At 42.7% G+C, this 18,780-nt stretch overlaps 1 protein-coding gene across 1 annotated transcript in view; it reads left to right on the forward strand.

Annotated features, from left to right (window-relative positions):
- Ccdc191 (coiled-coil domain containing 191) overlaps positions 1 to 18,780 on the forward strand; it is a 66,314-nt gene that overhangs the window by 19,904 nt on the left and 27,630 nt on the right. Inside the window, exons 7-8 of the mRNA XM_032900218.1 lie at positions 112 to 265; positions 14,033 to 14,223. Coding sequence (XP_032756109.1) covers positions 112 to 265; positions 14,033 to 14,223 — 345 coding nt within the window. The remainder of the gene's footprint in view (positions 1 to 111; positions 266 to 14,032; positions 14,224 to 18,780) is intronic.

The raw sequence follows: 18,780 nt of genomic DNA on the forward strand, positions 1-18,780 counted from the left end.
TTTTTAAAAGTCACCCTCCTCTGGAATACTCAGTGTTCATTCATTCCACTGTAGTAGGCTATAATTACTTCTTCTTAAATCTAATAGCTATTTTTAAATTGTTACTAATAGAGAAAAGAAAAGGCAAGAAGAAAGTTCTCAGAGGAATCCACAGAGAAAAATGATGAAAAGTGCTCACATACATCTGGGTGAGGAAAAAGTTGCAAAAGAAAGAAAAAGAGAACTAAGGGAGATACTAATCCGGACTTTCAAAGAAAATCAACAGGTGAGAATTACAGTGCCTCTCCATTCAGCATCCCGTAGTATGAAAGACAAGACGCTCCATCAGAGACGGTGGGTCACACCTGTCAGCCTGTCTCATGTGAGGCTGAGGCAGAAGGATCACCACAAGTTTGAGGCCAGCTTTGGCTACATAGTGAATTCAAGCATAGTTGGCACTCCCTGGTGAGACCATATCTCAAGAAAATAAGGAAGAAGGAGAGACGGAGGGATGGAGGAAGGGAGAGAAAGAGAGGATATGAATCCTAAGTCAGTGAGAACTCATCTTAAATATGTAAATGAGCCCCACTGTTCATTCCCTGCTGCCTGCTGACCTGGAGTACAGGTCAGTGCATCAAGTCTATGATCAAGATGTCCTTCCATACTGTGGTGGTGTGGGTGAGTCTCCAGGGAACTGAGACCAAGCTGAGGATTCCTTCTGAATAACTTCTTTAGAATAGCTTTTAACTCTGCTTTGTGGTGGTGTTTGAGCACTGGGCTTCTGCTTTGATGGTGTCAGGGATAGTCCTGCCTGGGTTGTGCAGACAGTATAAGAACAAGTCACTTGCCTTCTAGTATCTGAAATCCAAACAACGATAACTTATGTTTCTTCTTCTCTTGCTAATGACCTATCTACTTTTTATTTTTCTTTTCTTTTACTTTATTTAGAAGAACTTTTATAGAAACAATATCCAATGATTTTCTAAAGCTTTTAAAATTTTATTTTTAGTCCCAAAGAGCGAGCATAGTAGATGGTTGAATTATCCATTCAAGGAAGGTTACTTAGTCCTTTGCAGCCATAACTGGCTAACTTTATATTGAGAAGTGCATATGCTCCGCATCAGTTCCTTGGGAATTGCTGTGATCAAAGTACCTGACAGAAGAAGAAAATGTGAAAGGAAACTGCATTTTGGACGATGGCTTCAGAGGGCTCAGGTCATGACCCAGGCACTAGTAGAGCATCATGGCGGCAGGAGCATTCGGTAGAAGATAGGTGTTCACAGTCAGCACACAGGAAACAGAGCCAACGAGAAAGTGGTCAGAGATACACCCTCAACATTCTACCCTACTGACATTTCTCCATCTATTTCCCAACTCCAAAACTGTCTAGGACTTCCCAAAATCACACCACCTGCTATGAACCAGACATGCAAAACATGATGCCTCCAGGGGACATTTCATATTCAAACCATAACAACTTCTTATTTAAGCAGCTTTTTCAATGAAGGGCAATTGATCAAAATATGAATTAGGGATTATAACATTTCATATAAAATGAATTACTTGGCAGATTTGTAAATGAGATTGTTAGATGAGAAAAGATAAATATGTATATTTTCTATCCCCCACAACACCTACACTTCGGCCTTAGGCATTGCTAAAATTCATGAAAGTTAATAGAATGAATACATAAGTGACTGGATCTAACAAGAGAAAAGAGAGTGTAGGGAGATACTAAGGGAGCTTGACAAATGTAGGAATGGATTTATAAAGGCCCTGGAAATCAATAACAGGAATTTGAGTGTGATGTGGCTAACTAAAATAAAAGGAAAAAATAGTCAACATGAGTTATTAAAATATGTACATATTTCATGGTGACATCCTTGACTAATGGGTAGGAAGGTATCATTATTGCAATATTAAAATTGTAATCAGTTTTAATTTCAGAAATAGAAGGAAATATAAAGGGTTTGGATTAATATTTTGAGAAAGACTTAATAAGAACTCTTAGATTCTGTATCCTTCAAGAGATATATGCAATTAGTGTGTGTTTCTATAACAGTAAAGATTTCTAATAAAAAAAATAGAAAATGGGCCAGGCATGGTGCCTCACACCTTTAATCCCAACACTTGAGAAGCAGCAGAGGAAGGTAGATCCCAGAGTGAGGCCAAGCTTATTTACATTTTGAATTCTAGGACAGCCAGAGCTACACACACACACACACACACACACACACACACACACACACACACACACACACAGAGGGTTGGAGAGATGGCTCAGTGTTTAACAGCATAGACTGCTCTACCAGAAGACCAGCTTTAATTCTCAGCACTCATGTGGCAGTGTACATTCTGTAACTCTAGTTCCAGGGACCCCTCACCCTCGTCTTGCTTCACAGGTTCCAGGCGTGTAAGCGGTATATAGACTGTGGTGGTTTGAATATGCTTGGCCCATGGGAATGGCACTATCAGGGCTTGTGGCCATCTTTGAGTGGGTATGACCTTTTTGGAGAAAGTGTGTCACTGTATAGGCAGGTTTTAAGGCCTCCTCTGGTCAGGCTTCTCCCAGTGTGGAAGAGAGTTGCTGCCAAACATAGTCTCTCCTAGCTGCCTCTGGGAAGACAGTCTTTTCCTGGCTGCCTTTGGATCAAGATGTAGAATTCTTGGCTCCTTCAGCACTGTGTCTGCCTGGATGCTGCCATGCTTCCTGCCATGATGATAAGGAACTAAATCCCTGGACCTGTAAGCCAGCCCCGGGTTGGTCATTGTGCACAGCAATTGAAATGTTAAGACAGACATATACTCAAAATAATAAAGAAAAGAGGGAAAGAATTTATATTCATGGGCATTTCGAAAAGGCACAAAGAAAGCATGCCATGACAGCTTAGCAACCAGGCAGAAGTAAGACATGTATTTCCAAAAATTTAAAAATCGCAGTGGATTCTGGTTTACGGTAAAAATCCTATGTATTGTAGATATGCTGAGTGTTGTAGATGGGGTTGCAGAGTTAACAGTAACTACAGTAGTAGCCCCTCTAACTCTGGTTGCTCTGTTTGAAAAGGACGTGCCAGTACATTTAGAAAAGTGACAACATTTGAAGGAAGGATCCTTGTTTTACCACAGACTACACTTGATTTTTTTTTTCATTATTATGTTTAAGGTTCTATTTTGAAGGTTGCTTTTGGCGTTCAGAATACATACAAAAATTATCTAGACAGTTTTTGAATTCCTGTCACCGGTCTTTCCAGTGTTGAGCAAGTCTTGTGATTAATCTAAGAAATAGTTACCACTGAGAGAGACCCTGTCAGAACGTCAGTCACGTTCTCACTGACACCCATCCCGTGACTTGCTTATTCCGTCTCCTCATTATGTGACAGATCTTTGGTCTTTTCTTGTACTTATAAACTTGTTTTGTTTGTTTGTTTGCTTGCTTTGGTGTTTTGTTTAAGAGAACTGGTTAGACATTTTGTAATATCTTTCTCAACTGAGTGTGTCTCATGGTGTCTGTTGCTTGGAATGAAATTTTCAGTAAGAATACTATGAGGAGTGATATGGTTGCCTTCCCTACACGTCAAGCCGTAGGTAATCGTTGAGTACTTAATCCAACATGTGTCTCCTGAGTTTCCCATTAGTCACCATTATCCTTTCATGACTGACAGGAACGCTTGTGAATGTGTGTGAGCGTCTGTTGTTCCACTGTCACTCAGCAGTTGGAACATTTATGGTGGATCCTGCCTGCACTCCTGTTAGTGTGCTATTTGCCTAGTGCTGGTTTTATGTTTCCTGTTTCTCCTGTATGTATCGTCTTAAATTCTAGGAGAAAGAACTGGCCCTTTTGTCGATTATTTGCTTGTTGGTTTGTGAATTATTGGTTTTATTCAGTGTGGACTCATTGATTTTGTATTTTCTCTGGGTTATACTGTTGTTTATTTTGTAGCTTAAAGTGTCCCGTCTTTGGCCTTTGAAGTAGCTTTCAGGTTCTCTGCCTTTGGAGCACACATCCATTCTGTTTTCAGGCATTACTTCTGTGTGCTAAGAAGATGTAAAAAGGACGGCCCCCCAGAGCAGTGTGTGCAGTAGTCTTAATTTGTTTCTTAAGATCATTCTCCCTTAAAGGAACCAGGATTCTATGTACAAGTGTGATTACAGCACCATAGCATAGAAAATATGTCATGTTTATGTCTGTTTGTCTGTCTCTTCTCCTTTCTCTCTTGTTCTATAAATATAAAATTTTCCCATAATCCAATCCCTCTAATTCTAGACTAACAGTACAGGGATGGGAGTCATATTATCTCTTCCCTTCCCTTATTTGTAATTTACATTTGAACTGTCTGAATTTGTATTGTCATTGTGAATTCATAATGATATTTTTGATGTAATCCAGGTGTTCCCCCCTACATTTGTAGCCCTTTCCCCTGACTAAAGAAAGCCGGCTCATTTGTTCACATTCTGTTGACTTGTACTTTGGTCTTACTTTGCTGTCAATGTGCGTTGAGAATTACTAATCCCAAGGTGGAGTAGGAGAACCAGGAAGTAGTTTCACTTTTAGCCTTACAGTTTTCAGTCAAAATATTATTTTCCCAACATTACTTAAGGTCTTCTCTTCCCCTTTTGTATGATTGTATTGTTTACTATGAGATGGATCTTAAACCTCTTTCAATTTCTGTAGTAGATGTCTAAAATACAGTAAGATTTACCTACCTGAATCCTCATAACAGCTGGAAATAGGATAGTCTTTTGGTTAAATTCCAGCACAGGTCTGGTTCTACATTTCTGCCCATTTCTAAGGGAGCCCAAAGCTGCCTTCACAGGCCACAGGTGAACCAAAGGAAAATGCCCAGTGACTCACGTCAGGGACAGTGAGTGACTCACAGGGTCTGAGCCTGTGTGCTCAGAATATTTCACGGCAAGTCCTGATACAGATATTCATATAGAATATTATCAGGGAAATCTCTTTCTAGGAGTTGCTCCAGTTTAAGTCTATCATTTCTTGTGCTTTGATTTTAGATTTTCATTGTACTTCTAAATTCTTGGCATCTCATTTAAGCCATTAATTTAGTTAGCCTTTTTTTCCCCAGACAAATTTCCTAGGGTAGCCCAGACTAGCCCAAGGCTTGCAGTGTAACTCAGGCTGGGCTCAGACCGAAAGCAGGCTGGCCTCTTGCCTCAGTGGTCCCAGCGCTGGTGACTACATAATTAACAGATTGCTGAGAGGGGCTGGGCTCTGCTGTTAGCACATGCATTCAGGTGGCACTCAGCATACATCCTCTTCCCCATCTCCTCAGCATCCCCTTCACTGTGTCACGAACTTGTTTTCAGATAGCAACTTTCCAGTAGGGCCTCTCCTATCTTCTCTTTGATCTGGCAGTGAAATCTCTCTGGGAGATTCAGCAATTCATGTGTCATAGCTAATTAGCAGAAACAACATGGGATTGACCATGAAATTCTTAACACTGTTTGGAAAGTGCCTTCTTAATTCTCTATTCTGAAATACATTTTTGTTTAATAAGATTAGAAACTCTGTGATCCTTTCTGCTTGGGAAAGTCTCAGAGAACAATAGAAAATGGGGTGATATTAGCCTAAATCTGCATTCTCTGGGGAGAAGATTTTGATTTGCTTATTTGGTTAGGTTTTTCTGCTAGAGGGTAAGATCGTAATGACCCACAGGAATCATTGTTAATATTATGCCTGTGGCTTGGAGCCTTCCAAATATTCATCCTAAACTAGACCAAGAAAGCATGGTGATGTGTGTGGGGAAACCTGCATTTTCTTCCTGCCAGGATGCGGGAACCTGTAGTTAAATGCCTCATTTGTACAGCGTGGTTCCCTTCCAAAGATCTTACTGTTGTGGGAATGCCCACCGAGTGAGCACAGAAGCAAAGCCATTTCTGGATTGACAGCCACTGTCCTCCCTGTCTCGTCAGGGAGGGGGCCTCAAAGTGCAGAGAAAGAGAGCTGGAAACGTGCATGCAGAGTGTGAGCCTGGCGAGCCTCTGCCTCTAGGTTATTGCCAAAGGCATTATGTTCGAGATAGTTCCTCAGGTGTCTGAGACGTGTGTGGCTTACTTCTGTGTAGTCAGCTTTGAGCCAGTGTTTGTCCTTCCAAAGTGCCGTAAGCCCAGAGGTTCCTGTTCTTCAACAATGTTTGTTTCCAGGGTTGGGTCTTAAGCCAAGGCCCCACATAGTCTCTACCAACGCCTAATCTTCAGTATGTTTGTTTTGTTGTTTTTTTGTTTTGCTTTGTTTTAAGAAGATACTGATTGAAATCTGCTTTTTGAAAGGAGAAAGATGAGCAGTGGTGGCGCATGCCTTTAATCCCAACACTCAGGAGGCAGAGACAGGTGGATTTTGAGGCTGTCCTGGTCAATAGAGCAAGTTCCAGGACAGTCAGAGCTACACAGAGAGTCTCTATCTCTAAAGAACCAAAACCAAAATAAAATAAGGCGAAGCCCATGGCGTATGCAGGCCATTCTCTAAAAATTTACAGAGTAGATTGTTTTTTACACTAGACATTTCTAGTGGATTTTTTTCTTAAACACTAGACATTTCTGGTGAATATTTATAAAAATCCCCTGTTGGACCACCCTGGAGCTGAAACAAGCGTTTGTCTGATGTTCTCTGAGGTAAGATGTGTTCCTAGCATAGTCTTTGTGTGTGAGTGCCCAGGTCTGGAGAAGGGGAAGCAGAGAGTAGGGACTAATGTAGGGATGAGAGTATTTCAAAGGAAAAGGAAGGCGGTGGGGAACGATGGTCAGCCTTCATAAAGACACGGTAGCATCCTAAATCTACCTCAGGCTGGGCTGGGAAAGGAACCCTGCCCTACAGCGGTCAGGCTTTAAGCTACATTGCAGTAAGACTAACCATTTGCTTCCTGAAGTCTACTCCTTCTAGAACAACACAGAATACCTATTAGATAAACACAGTATTGTTGATTGAAACTTCCTAACAGCATTCAGAGTTTGCCAAACATCTAATATGTTATGTATACATAGTAACACGTTTATGAGTGGAATGCTACAGTGTCTGATGTCTGGGGTTTTAGAGTCTGCAGGCGAGGAGACGGTGAGGAAGACAGAGGAAGCTCCTGATCTGCAGGAGTTTAGATAAGTTGTAAAGCTGGGTGAAGGCTTATTCTGTGCTTTTGGATGTGCTTGTTAAATCTCAAACCAGGGGTTGTAAAAAAAATAAATATAAAAGAAGAATGAAATGGAATATAGAAGTGTCTCCTTGTAGAGGCATTCAGGTGTCTGACGTAAAGTCCCAGGCCTAGCACTCTGTCCTAGAAACTTGATGCCTGTCTTCTGGTCTTCTAGTGAAGTCAGTTAAGGAATCTAGATAATTGGTGGGGTGCGAGGAGTCCTGATTTCTTTTCTTTGGGATGTGGGGAGGCAAAACAATGAGAAGGATAGGTTATAGGGCACTTTGCTACTGCAGACTTCTGTTGCTGTGGTAAAAGATCCTCTTCAAGTCCCAGGTTCTTTGTAGCTTCTGTGGTGCTTTTTTTTTTTTTTTGAACAGTGATTCACAAAGGAAAACAAGCAATGGAGATTTTTTTCCAGTTGCAGTGTGGGATGTCTGTTCCTTTCAGAGTGGGAGCAGAAAGGAGTCTCTAGGGTGTTTGTGGGAGGGCAACCTTCTCCCTGACATTCGCACCTCAGCCAAGTCCCCTAGGCCACAGGTTGCACCACAGCTAGTTCCATTCAGCAAAAATAAATTGTAAACTTGTTGACATTTTTGTCCTCTTTACAATTCATTGTTTATTTTTCCATGACAGAGAATTTTGATGCAATTATCACTGAGCTTTCTGACAAAAGGGAAATAGCTAAGGAATTTTGATGAGTTACCCACTTCATTAATCAGAACAAGCATCTCTAGTGACAGGGTTAGAATTACAATGAAGATTAGATAGCAAATTGCTGTTCCACGTAGTGTCAATCATCTGCGGTGACAGCGGTGTGATTACACTTCAGGGAAGAGCTTTTCTTGCCAACAAAACGAGGGCAACTCCAGTGCAGGTAATAAATTTAGCAGGGTAGGTTGTCATTTCTTCCCTCTAGTGGAAATCTTAAAACCAAATGCTGTCTTGTGGAAGATTTTAAGAGGAAGACAGCATTTCACTTTAAAACTTTCTCTCACATTGTAGTATTGTATTTGAAGAATTATTATAGCTACAAACTTAGGTACAGTTCATCCCCGCCATGATTTTCTCTGGATCATTTACCATATCAAGCCTGTAATAAATAGATGGTCAAGCTACAGGGAGAAGATAATGATTATATCTGGACACCATCAGCAACCAAAACCTCTTAGTTACCTGGCTAGTAAAACCTCCCAGTTCTCCTAGCTTAAACAGAATGCACTCCTCTTCCACCTCCGGTGTGCTCTGAAGAGCAAGGGTCTAGAGCATTGTCTTAGTTAGCAGTTACTGCTGTAGACAGACACCAGGACTCTTTGTTCTATTACATTATCACCGGCTTTCTCCTTTCCAACTCCTTCAGTGCCTAAGCTTGGCTGTCCTGGATCTTGCTCTGTAGATTGATCTTGAACTCAGAGATCTGCATGCCTGTCTCCTGGGATTAAGGGTGTGTACCACCATGCCTGGATGTAAAATAAAAGCTTTTCTTCACAGAACTTGCTCTATCCCCAGGCTGGCCTTGACCTCAGAGATCTGCTTGGCTTATCTCCTGGAATTAAAGGTGTATACCACCATAACTGAATCTAAATTTAGTTGGGTGGGATCTTGCCCCAAAGTCACTACTCCCTTAATTCAATTTAATATCCTTGAACATAGGTTCAGCTCCATTTCACTTCCTGGTACCCCTTTTGAACTACATATTTTATATTTTTCCTTTCTCAGCTGGCTCCTTTTCATTAAAACACTCTTCATAAAAGTGAACTTTAGTAACCACACAACAGAATTTATACCAGACTGTTTTGAGACTTCCTTTGTCAAAGCAATTAATCTAAATCTCTTGACCTTAGCCTCAAGCAGACTCTTCCAACAATGGCAAAAAGCAGACACATTCTTCACCAAAATACCACAACAGTCTCTATGCTACATACTGAAATTCTTCTCCATTGAAACTTCTTGGGCCAGGTCTGCATAGTTCAAGTCACTCTCAGCCACAAAGTCTTTCATATTCCTACTAGCATAGTCCATTAAGCCTCACTTAAAGGATTCCACTGCTTTCCAAGTTCAAAGTCACAAAATCCACATTCTTCCAAACAAAAACATGGTCAGGCCTATCACAGCAATACCCGAGTCCCTGGTACCAACTTCTGTCTTAGCCTTTTACTGCTGTGAACAGACACCATGACCAAAGCAACTCTTATAAGGACAACATTTAATTGGGGCTGGCTTACAGGTTCAGAGGTTCAGTCCATTATCATCAAGGTGTGAGCATGACAGCATCCAGGTAGGCATGATGCAGGAGGAGCTGAGAGTTCTACATCTTCATCTGAAGGCTGCTAGCAGGATACTGGCTTCTAGGCAGCTAGGATAAGGGTCTTATAGCCCACACCCACAGTGACACCCCTACTCTAACAAGGCCACGCCTCCTAATAGTGCCACTTCCTGGGCACATACAAACCGTCACAAGCACTATTGCAGCTCTAGACTGTGAACTGAAGGGGAGACAGGAGCAAGAGGCAATTTACTGGGGGTGTGGGTATGACCTTTAATCCTTGTCACTTTGCTTGGATTTAGGATCACCTAGGAGACACACCTGTGAGGGACTTTGCAGAAAGGTTTACTGGAGGAGGGATGACTCATTGGGAATGTAAACAGCACCAAACCACATAAAAAAGGAGAAAGCCAGTTTGGATCAGTAATCATACCTCTCCCCTCACTACTGTGGGTACCAGGTGGCTCACTGCCTCAAACTGCAACTACTGCTAGGCCATTGTGACCAGCCTCCTTTCCCTGTCATGACAGACTGTGCCCTTGAACCTGGAGCCCAAGCAAACCCTTCCTTAGATTGCTTCTGCCAAGAATTGCCACAGCAATAAGAAAAGTGACTGATAGCAGACTGAAGAGAACAAATAGATGTTATCTGTGGAAGCATGACACTTCTTGTCCCTTCTAAGTTAAATGAGAGGACTGGGAGTGTATTCCTTTACCAGTGTCTTCCTCAAGCACATTTATCAGACTCATGTTTACCTAAATAATATTAACTATAGATCAAGAATAACTAAGCATCTATCTTTGATTCACTCTTTATTTTTTAATCTAAATTTTAATAGATGGCTTTTGAGCAAGCAGGGTGAAAGCCCAATAGCAAGTTTATTTCAGTAAAGCAGGGCTGCAGGCCCCTGTCACAGAGCTGCTGTTAGCCTCTGCAGTCAGGCCCCTCCACATCCTGGAAAGCTGCCCTCTGCTCCTGGGGTCCTAACCCTGGGGTGGTAAAGAAACATGGTGACTACAGAGTTTATAGGCTCTAATTTTGCTCTCCTAAATTTAGCTAAGTTTCTAGAGATGCTGTCTTACCATGGTAGGCTATATGTAGTTTTCATTCAGTTTCAAAGCAGAGACTGTATCCTTCACTGTTAGGATAGACTAATTAATTACCTATAAATTAGAGACATTACCAAGATGCCAGCATTTTTAGTTTTGGCCTTGGGATTAACACTAATGCTTTACTTTGTGAATTCAGTTATCCAGAAATCTCTGTCTAAAGTTTTAATTCAGTGGACTGAATCACAAGAATAGTTACAATTTCTCTTTTATCATAATGATCTAAGAATGAATAAAATAGTACATGTAGAACAATAGAGGGCAAGGGGTGTACCCTGGCTGTATATGATTTGTTTATGTGGATAGCCCTGGGTTTAATCTCTAGCATCAATAAACAAACAAATAATTAAACAATTCAAAATGTAATAGTATGGGGCTGGAGAGATGGCTCAGTGGTTCAGAGCACTGACTGCTCTTCCAGAGGTCCTGAGTTCAATTCCCAGCAACCTCATGGTGGCTCACAACCATCTGTAATGAGATCTGATTGCCCTCTTCTGGTGTGTCTGAAGACAGCTTCAGTGTACTTATATATAATTAATAAGTAAATCTTTAAAAAAAATGTAATAGTACATAGAAGTTACTTTGACCTTTGTAGCGGAGGGTCATAAAAATCCAAGGAAATGAGCTGGAGAGCTGGTCAGCAATTACGGGAGGCATAAGCTGCTTTTCCACCGGGCTGGGTTAGGCTCCCAGCATTCATGTAGTGTCTCACAAATAATCTATCTCCAGTTCAAGAGAGCCAACACCGTCTTCTGGCCTCCACAGATACCAGGAATTCAACCAGTACAAAGACATACATGCAAGCAAAGCAGCTGTGCACATAAAAGTTCCAAAAAGAAGAACAAGGATACAAGAAGTAATATATCAAGTCGGGTTATGTCTGTACTATTTCACCGTAAAATGTGATCCAGGAGTTGAGAGACTGAATACTGCTATGTGTAGAGTGTCTCACTGAGTCAGTCAGTAGGGATTGATCCAGGACTTGACCCCAGGGTCTTGCACATGCTAATGCAAGATCTCTACCACCGAGCTCCATCCCCAGCTCAAGAGGACAACCTTAGTGAGTCTGGGAATAGGTACAGGGTATTTCCTTTTGGTAGTGGCACATATTAACAAAAATGCTGTGTTCTGGGGCTGGAGAGCAAGCTTAGTGGTTAAGAGTTCTTGTGCTTTCAGGGTACCTGAGCTTGGTTCCCAGGACCCACATGGTAGTTCTCCACGATCCTTAACTCCTGTTCCAGGGGAACCCATTTTCTACTTCTGAGCTCCTTGGCCACCAGGCATCCTCATGGCGCATATATATATAGAGAGAGAGGCAAAATACTCATACACATAAACATAAAATATATAAATTAAAATATTTTAAGGTGCTATATTCCAAAAGATAAAGAAGCAAATAATGGGAAAAGGCAAAGCAGCCCCTGAGCCTGGCAGCTGTGTGTCCCCTGTGGAGGGGTGAAGGCAAACCCTTTGTACACCAAGTCTCTCCTTTTTTCTCTTCTGCCTCCCACCCTCCCTCCTCTTTTTGTAGATTCGAGTTGAAAATGTGTCCTCATTTGAAGTGATATAAAGGGAAGAAGGGCTTGGCTTATGTTGTTCATGGTTTTTCCTGATGAGGTTTTATAACCTTGTATGTTTATCTAAACTGGAATGTAACTGATATCCTGAATAGAAAAGTAATTCTGACGGAGAAGTCTAACACGTTTCTTTATATTTTATTGGTCTTTTAATGTTTTTATTTTATTATTATTGTTGTTGTGTATATGTGTAGTATATGGAGGTGGACATGCGTATGAAAGTCAGAGAATGGCTAGGTGGTTTTGTTGTCAACCTTACAAACCTTGAAGAACTGACTCCAGCAGATGGCCTGTGGGCACGTCTGTGAGGCATTTTCCTGATTGTTGATTGATGTAGGAGTGACTGTCCTCCTAAGGGTGGTGCCATCCCTAGGTATGTGTGCCTGGGCTGTATAAGAAAGGCAACTGAAAGTGAACCTGGAAGGAATCAACTGGTAGCATACCTCCATATTGTCTCCGTCAGCTCCTACCTCCAGGTTCCTGCTTGGCTTCCCTCAGTGTTAGACTATAACTTGTAAACTAAATAAACCCTATTTCCCCTCTGCTCAAACCCTATTTCCCCTCTGCTCGGTTGTGGCATTTATCACAGCAACAGAAAGCAAACTAGCACTGAGGACAGTTTTGTGAAGTCAGCTCTCTCCCTGGGGGTTCTGAGAGTAGAATTCAGGTTTTCAGGCTTGCCGGAAGTGCCTTTTACATAGCAGAGGCATCCTACTGGCCCATCTTTTATTTCTGTTTTCCCTTTCCCTGTAACCTTCCAAAAGTAGAGATTGTTTCTTCTCATACTTTGTTTAAAACTCTCAAACTGAAGCGCAATGGCTAGTGTGTAGTAAGTGCTGATTAGTATCCCTTAAGTGTTTTTAAAGGAAGAAGGCTGTGAGTTAGCCTGTGCTCTTTGAAACCCAACCTTCCCAAAGGGCCACTTCCTGTGCTGCTGCTTTCTGTTTGGTCTTCTACTTAGAGCCCCTGCCAGGTTTGTCGTTCCTAGCTAGGGTCCTATGCCCTCTGGGGAGTCTCACAGTTTCATGGAAATCAGTAAACTAAGGGAGAGATCCTGCTGAAGTGTGGGGAGAGCTTGACTGAAGAATGCAAAGCTCACTGGAATACAGTGGAGAAGTCCTGAGGAGGAGTTGGCCATGGACTCCTGTGGGAAGTAATCCTGACATGGGCAGAGAAGGGGCAGCAAGTAAAGACAGGGAAAGTGACATGGTGTGGTTGGTGTTGACACCAAGAGGAGACAGCAGAGGGATCTAGAAAGAATGACTTTGCTTGTTGTTTTTTTTTTTTTTTTTTAATAAGGGTAGAGTATATAGACAAGGACTGGGTAGCAGTGATTTTTCTCCTTAGACCTGGATTAAAAGCATGCTCTGGGGACTTGGTAGACCTTGTCTAATTTGCTATTGGCTACATAGGCACATGAGGGCTGGAAATCTCTAGGCCTACTCATCAAAGCCCTACTAACATGATTAGTGGTAGCCCAGATAAACTAGTCATTTTTAACTGCCTTGTCAAGGCACAGGCCCCAACTGTTACTCGTGTTCACTTGTGAAGCTCACGAGGGGTGCTTGAGGGGATTGAGCTAAAGGCTTACTGTTTGAAGTTCCCAAGACATCCTAGTGGGGTCGGTCTTAGTGGAAGCAGCTCTCACCAATTCTTAAGGCCTCTAGTTCCTGTCTAAGACATGAGCTGCTATCCCAGTTTAATACAGGACCAGTGCCTTGTAATAAGAATTCAGTATTTTGGTTTAAGGCCTGAAGCTTTGGGTACCCCTGATGCCTGACTTAAATTCCTCATTCCTAGAAACATGAAAGAATTGAGCTTTGTTCCCTTCCATTAGAATCACAGGTAATTTTGTGTGCGATTCGTGTGATGGGGAAATCTGAGGACAGGGCTGTCAATGTTGCATATTTGAAACACAAGAGCTGATTGGTGGTGATTTTCCAAATCTTTCCACTTCAGTGTCAAAAACGGTATTTCTCTGCCTGGCACAAGCTGACTCTGGATCATAGGATTAAGCTGGGGAAAGCAGGGACCCTGTCTGACTGGAAGCTTCAACTGAAGGTCCTGAGAGCCTGGAGAGACCATACGAGATCCCAGAAGTTGGAACGAGAGACCAAAGCCTTGGAAAATGACCTTAGGGAAGAAAACAGGTACCATTCTTTAGATTCTGAAAATCCTTCTGGTATACTTATCAAGGGCATCTTCCCTCAAATCAACTTCAGAAATGCTGTCCACTAGACTCATCTTATGATACGGTGACCTGTTCTTCCATGTTACCCAGGTAGAAGGACATAGCTGACCATTAGAAGTGAAGCAGATTATCTGAGGTACCGATGGAGCTCGTTCCCTTTCGGTGAAGGAAGGATGGGGCTTTGCATGCTAACAGCAGCACTGTGCCATGTACCATCTCACAGCTCTGAAGAGGGAGCTTGCTTTATATGCCAATAAATCTCATTGATAGAATCGCTCTCTGTACATAGAATGTTAATTAAGGACACGGCAAGCATCCATCTGGGAGGGCCAACCTGCCAAGAGCGATTCCTCCCACACTGCTGTCTTTTGTTCCACACCTTATTTAGAGGTTTCTGATGCTTTTAGATCAAGTCCCTCTTTACTGGTGCTGCGTCAAACGGAATTTATTGTCAAATAAAGCTTTTTTATTTTATTATCTTAAAATTAAATACATTTTCTGTTTTCATCTCCAAGTTTAACTTTACATGCAGTCAGTTTTATTTTGTGGCTGTTGCTTGGTGGTGATGGCTGTTGAACTCAGGGCTTTGCATTTGCTAAATGCATATTTTACTACTGGGACACACCTAGGTTGAAGAAAGCATTATGTTCTTATGTGCAATCATTAATGACAACTCTGGCATCCATTCAGGATGAAAAATTAAGTGTGTGGCGTCTGTAAGAGGGGTGACAGTGAAAGGCACAGCTGTACAAGCCTATGATGGTATCAGCCCTGGGAGGTCATATAGGCGTTGGGTACATGGTCCTTTGCCCTGGGTGAGGGAAACAGTATCAGGGACAGTGCAGGTGTTCAACAGTACTGCACAGTGAGGAGTATGTTCTCTTCTGCTGCTAAGAAAGCACAGCAAAATGTCACTGGCCAGGTAGGTGCCTCAGGTTGTGTAGAACTGACTTCATTGTGTGTGTGTAGGTATATGGTGTAGCCGGAGATAATCAACCAAGTGGCCTTCAAGTCCATCAGCTTCCGAGAAGCTGGCTTGCTTGCTTGCTTGCATTCTTTATGTATTTTTAATCTGTGTGTTTTTATGTGAGCCCACATGAGTACCTGTTTATCACATGTATGCAGAAGCCTGTAGAAACCCCAAGAGGCCATCAGATTCCCTGGGGCTGGAGTTAATGGGTGGTGTGGGCCTTTCCGTGAGTTCTGAGAACTGAACCCAGTCCTCCAAGCTATGCTATCAGTTGCACTCCCCACCTTTAAAAGTTTAGTTACGTTTATTTTACATGTAGGTGTTTTGTCTGTGTGTATTTATGTGCCTCGAGTGCATTCTTTGTGCCTATGGAAGTCTTAGACCCTCTGAACTGAACTCAAGTTCTCTGAAAGAGCACCGAATGCTCTACCCTCTGAGCCTCCCCAGCCCCCATGGGAAACTTCATATGCCAGGACAAGTTTAGGTGTTACTTGGTTGTAAAGTAATTACATTGGTTCTAAAGCTTTTCAAGCACCATGTGCTGGGGTACATTATCTCTGTGAAAAGGGCCAGTGAGGAAAACACTCCTTTAATCTGTTTCCAGAATCCCTGGGCCTTGTGATTGGCGTGGGAACTGGGGTGACAGCATACTGAAATCTAACTGATGTGAGGTTTGCTGAGTAAAGAATGTAGACTGGAGACCATGTGAGGGCACAGAGTGGAAAGTGAAGTGATAAACTTAAAAGCTGCCTTCAAGCATCGTATGCCAGAAGAAACTTGTAGATGAAAAATCTGGAGAACTCAGGATTCCATTCCAATTAAACAGTTTAAATATAAAAGCACTAAATGGAGATTTCGTAATAGCATAATGTGCCAATTTTTTTTAAGATCTCAGAACTTTTAGTCTGGTATCTGAATTATTTTCAGGTGTCTATTTTTAAATGTTCAGAATGGGTACTAAAAAATTTTAACTGCTGAAGTTAGAAAATATTTAACTTATAATACTGTTTTCACCATAAAACCTTAGAACAAAAAATATCCAAGAGCAGAATGACACCTCAGGATTGTCTGACCCAGCCCCTTGTCTCACAGATAAGGAAAAGAAAGCCCAGAGCGTAGAAGTGTCTCGCAGAAAAGCCACGTGGAGCAAGTGTGTTGAGAGGCTTGTCCTCAGCACTCTTGACTCACAGCCTTCTCCAGAAAGTCTGCTTCTCAGTTAAGCCAGACAGCATCTTAGCTGTGCTCTCCTGGGCCAGGGTGATTTTCTGCTATGTGGGAATTTGCTGTAGATTGTGATGTAAAAACTAAGAGCTGTCAGATGAGGGTGGGGGCCGAGAGGGTGACACCCAGGGAAGGCAGAAACGGGGGGAGGACTTGCATGAGGGGGTACGTGGAGGAGGGGAAGGGCTGATACTGGATTGTAAAATGAATAAATACATTTTAAAAAAAAGAGAAAGAAGGAAAGAAAGAAGAGCAAACAAACAAATGAACAAGTGTACGACCATTGGAGAAAGAGTGATAGGGAAGGAGCTGTTCTTGCAGACCCGTCTGAGTCCCCAGCTCTCTGTAAGTATTGTCCTAAACGTCATTGTAGGAAATTCAGAGCCCAGCCATCTTCACTGGGCCCACTGGGGTTTCTCCCCATCCTTGGGTGGACACTGACTACAGGGATAAGTGAGCCAGGCCGTGGAAGAAGGCTCCGTTGCTTCCCAAGTTTAACTGAATGAAGTCTTCATGCTCTGGGGAGGACAAGTAATAGAGTGGTTGCTCACGTGGGAGCTCACGGTTCACCGGTGCCCTGACAGGACACAGCTGATGCTGTGGGTCATGGCAGAATGCTGTTGAAGTCACTTGTCTGTTCAGATGTGAGCTGAGTCCACATCCCTGATTTCTACACCCACAATTGTTTTGTTCCCCGTTTGTCTCCTCATGGTCTGTTCCCCTGCAGGCCCAGCCTTGTGGGCTTTCTCTGCTCTGTTCTTCCCACTTGCTCACTAAAGCAACAACCGATCCCTCTCTTCCTATCCATAATTTAGTAACCGCCGTTGCTTTCTGGGCCTATGCACAGTCTCACCTCCACTTCAAGGGTTCATGCACTTACTCTGCAAATGCATCTGGCTTTCCCTAATAGGAATTGTGGTCATTCACTTTCCAGCCATCTCTCTCAGAAGTAGTGTTGAGTTGGGGTTGATGGTTCATGGCTGTAATTTTATCTTTTAGGAAGAGAGGGAAAGATACTCAGCCGCTGGAGGCGATCTTTAGCACATAGCCAGCTTGAAGCCGAACTGGGTTACCCTGAGACCTAGTCCCCCAAAAGTAAAATGAAATGAAAATGTGGTTACTATAATAAACAGCTTTATTAAACTTCAGTATAGTATCATACTAGAATCTCAGCACAAGAAACATTTCCACATTCACTTGCTGAGGTAATACAACGAAACTCCGTTCCTCATGTCTTTGACGTTGTGGCGTTGAAATTGTGACGGTCTCGAGGAGCACATTCACTTTCCCAGGTTGGTGCCATAGCTCTTACTCCCTTCTCCCTCCCCCTTGAATCGTTAGACAGTTCCACAGGAAATTGGGAATAAGCGGTGTTCGTTTCAGTATCTTCTGCCAGCTCTTCTTGAGTCCTGCTCCCTCCCCTGCTTTCTCTGGTCTTTCCTAGGGGGTACCTGCCCTAGGCTGTACCAACCACCTCCCTCATCTCCTGTGCTGCAGTCCTCACATCAAGCCCCTGGCCATGCCTGAACTTGCCTTAATCTCTTCCTTTCATTTCTTAAGACTCCCACTTCTTCCTTCCTAAAACCCTTGATTGTCCATAGTTCTTCATTTCCGACACTTCTCAGTCCAGCCTTCTTTGGGGAGCCATATGCAGAGAGCTTCTGTTAATCATGTTCAGCCACCTTCCCATCTCCACTCACCCAGATCCCCAGGTGGATGGCCATAGGTCACATGGCATATGCATCTAGTGAAGTCCTAATAGATCTGTCAGAGGACCAGACTCGCACTGCCTGGCTCACCGTCAAAACTCCTTTAGACAAAATTGTCTTATATCCCCTGATTCCCTGGGGGCTACCTAGTGCATTATTGAATGCATTAGCGTGCTCTTTCCCATTCCTGCTGAACCTGCTCGTCCCAAATGCAGCTGCTCCCGTCACTGCTGTTTTTACATTCTGCATCAGATTTCCGTACTTAGTCAGGTCCCTGGCATGTGGATATGTATCCCCTCCCATTCCCTCTTGAAAAATTCAAGACCCAGGACCCACATGGTGGAAAGAGAAAACAGATTCCTGCAAGTTTTCCTCTGACCTCCATATGCCCATTGTGTAAGCCCTACCCGAAACAATGGAAACATTAGAACACGGCTTAGATGTTCAGAAGACTCGCCATAAGACAGCATTATTATGGATTTCATTCTGGATTTTTACAGTTTGTTTTATATAGGTAACCAAAAGAATTAAAAAAAACATTTGAAGATCAGGCAGTGCAGAGTTCTCAGACCCATTTCTAAGGGTTAGTCTGAAGCTTAGAGACTGTCAGCCACTT

Source organism: Rattus rattus, chromosome 4 (assembly GCF_011064425.1).
Source record: "Rattus rattus isolate New Zealand chromosome 4, Rrattus_CSIRO_v1, whole genome shotgun sequence".
Taxonomy (NCBI): Eukaryota; Metazoa; Chordata; class Mammalia; order Rodentia; family Muridae; genus Rattus; species Rattus rattus.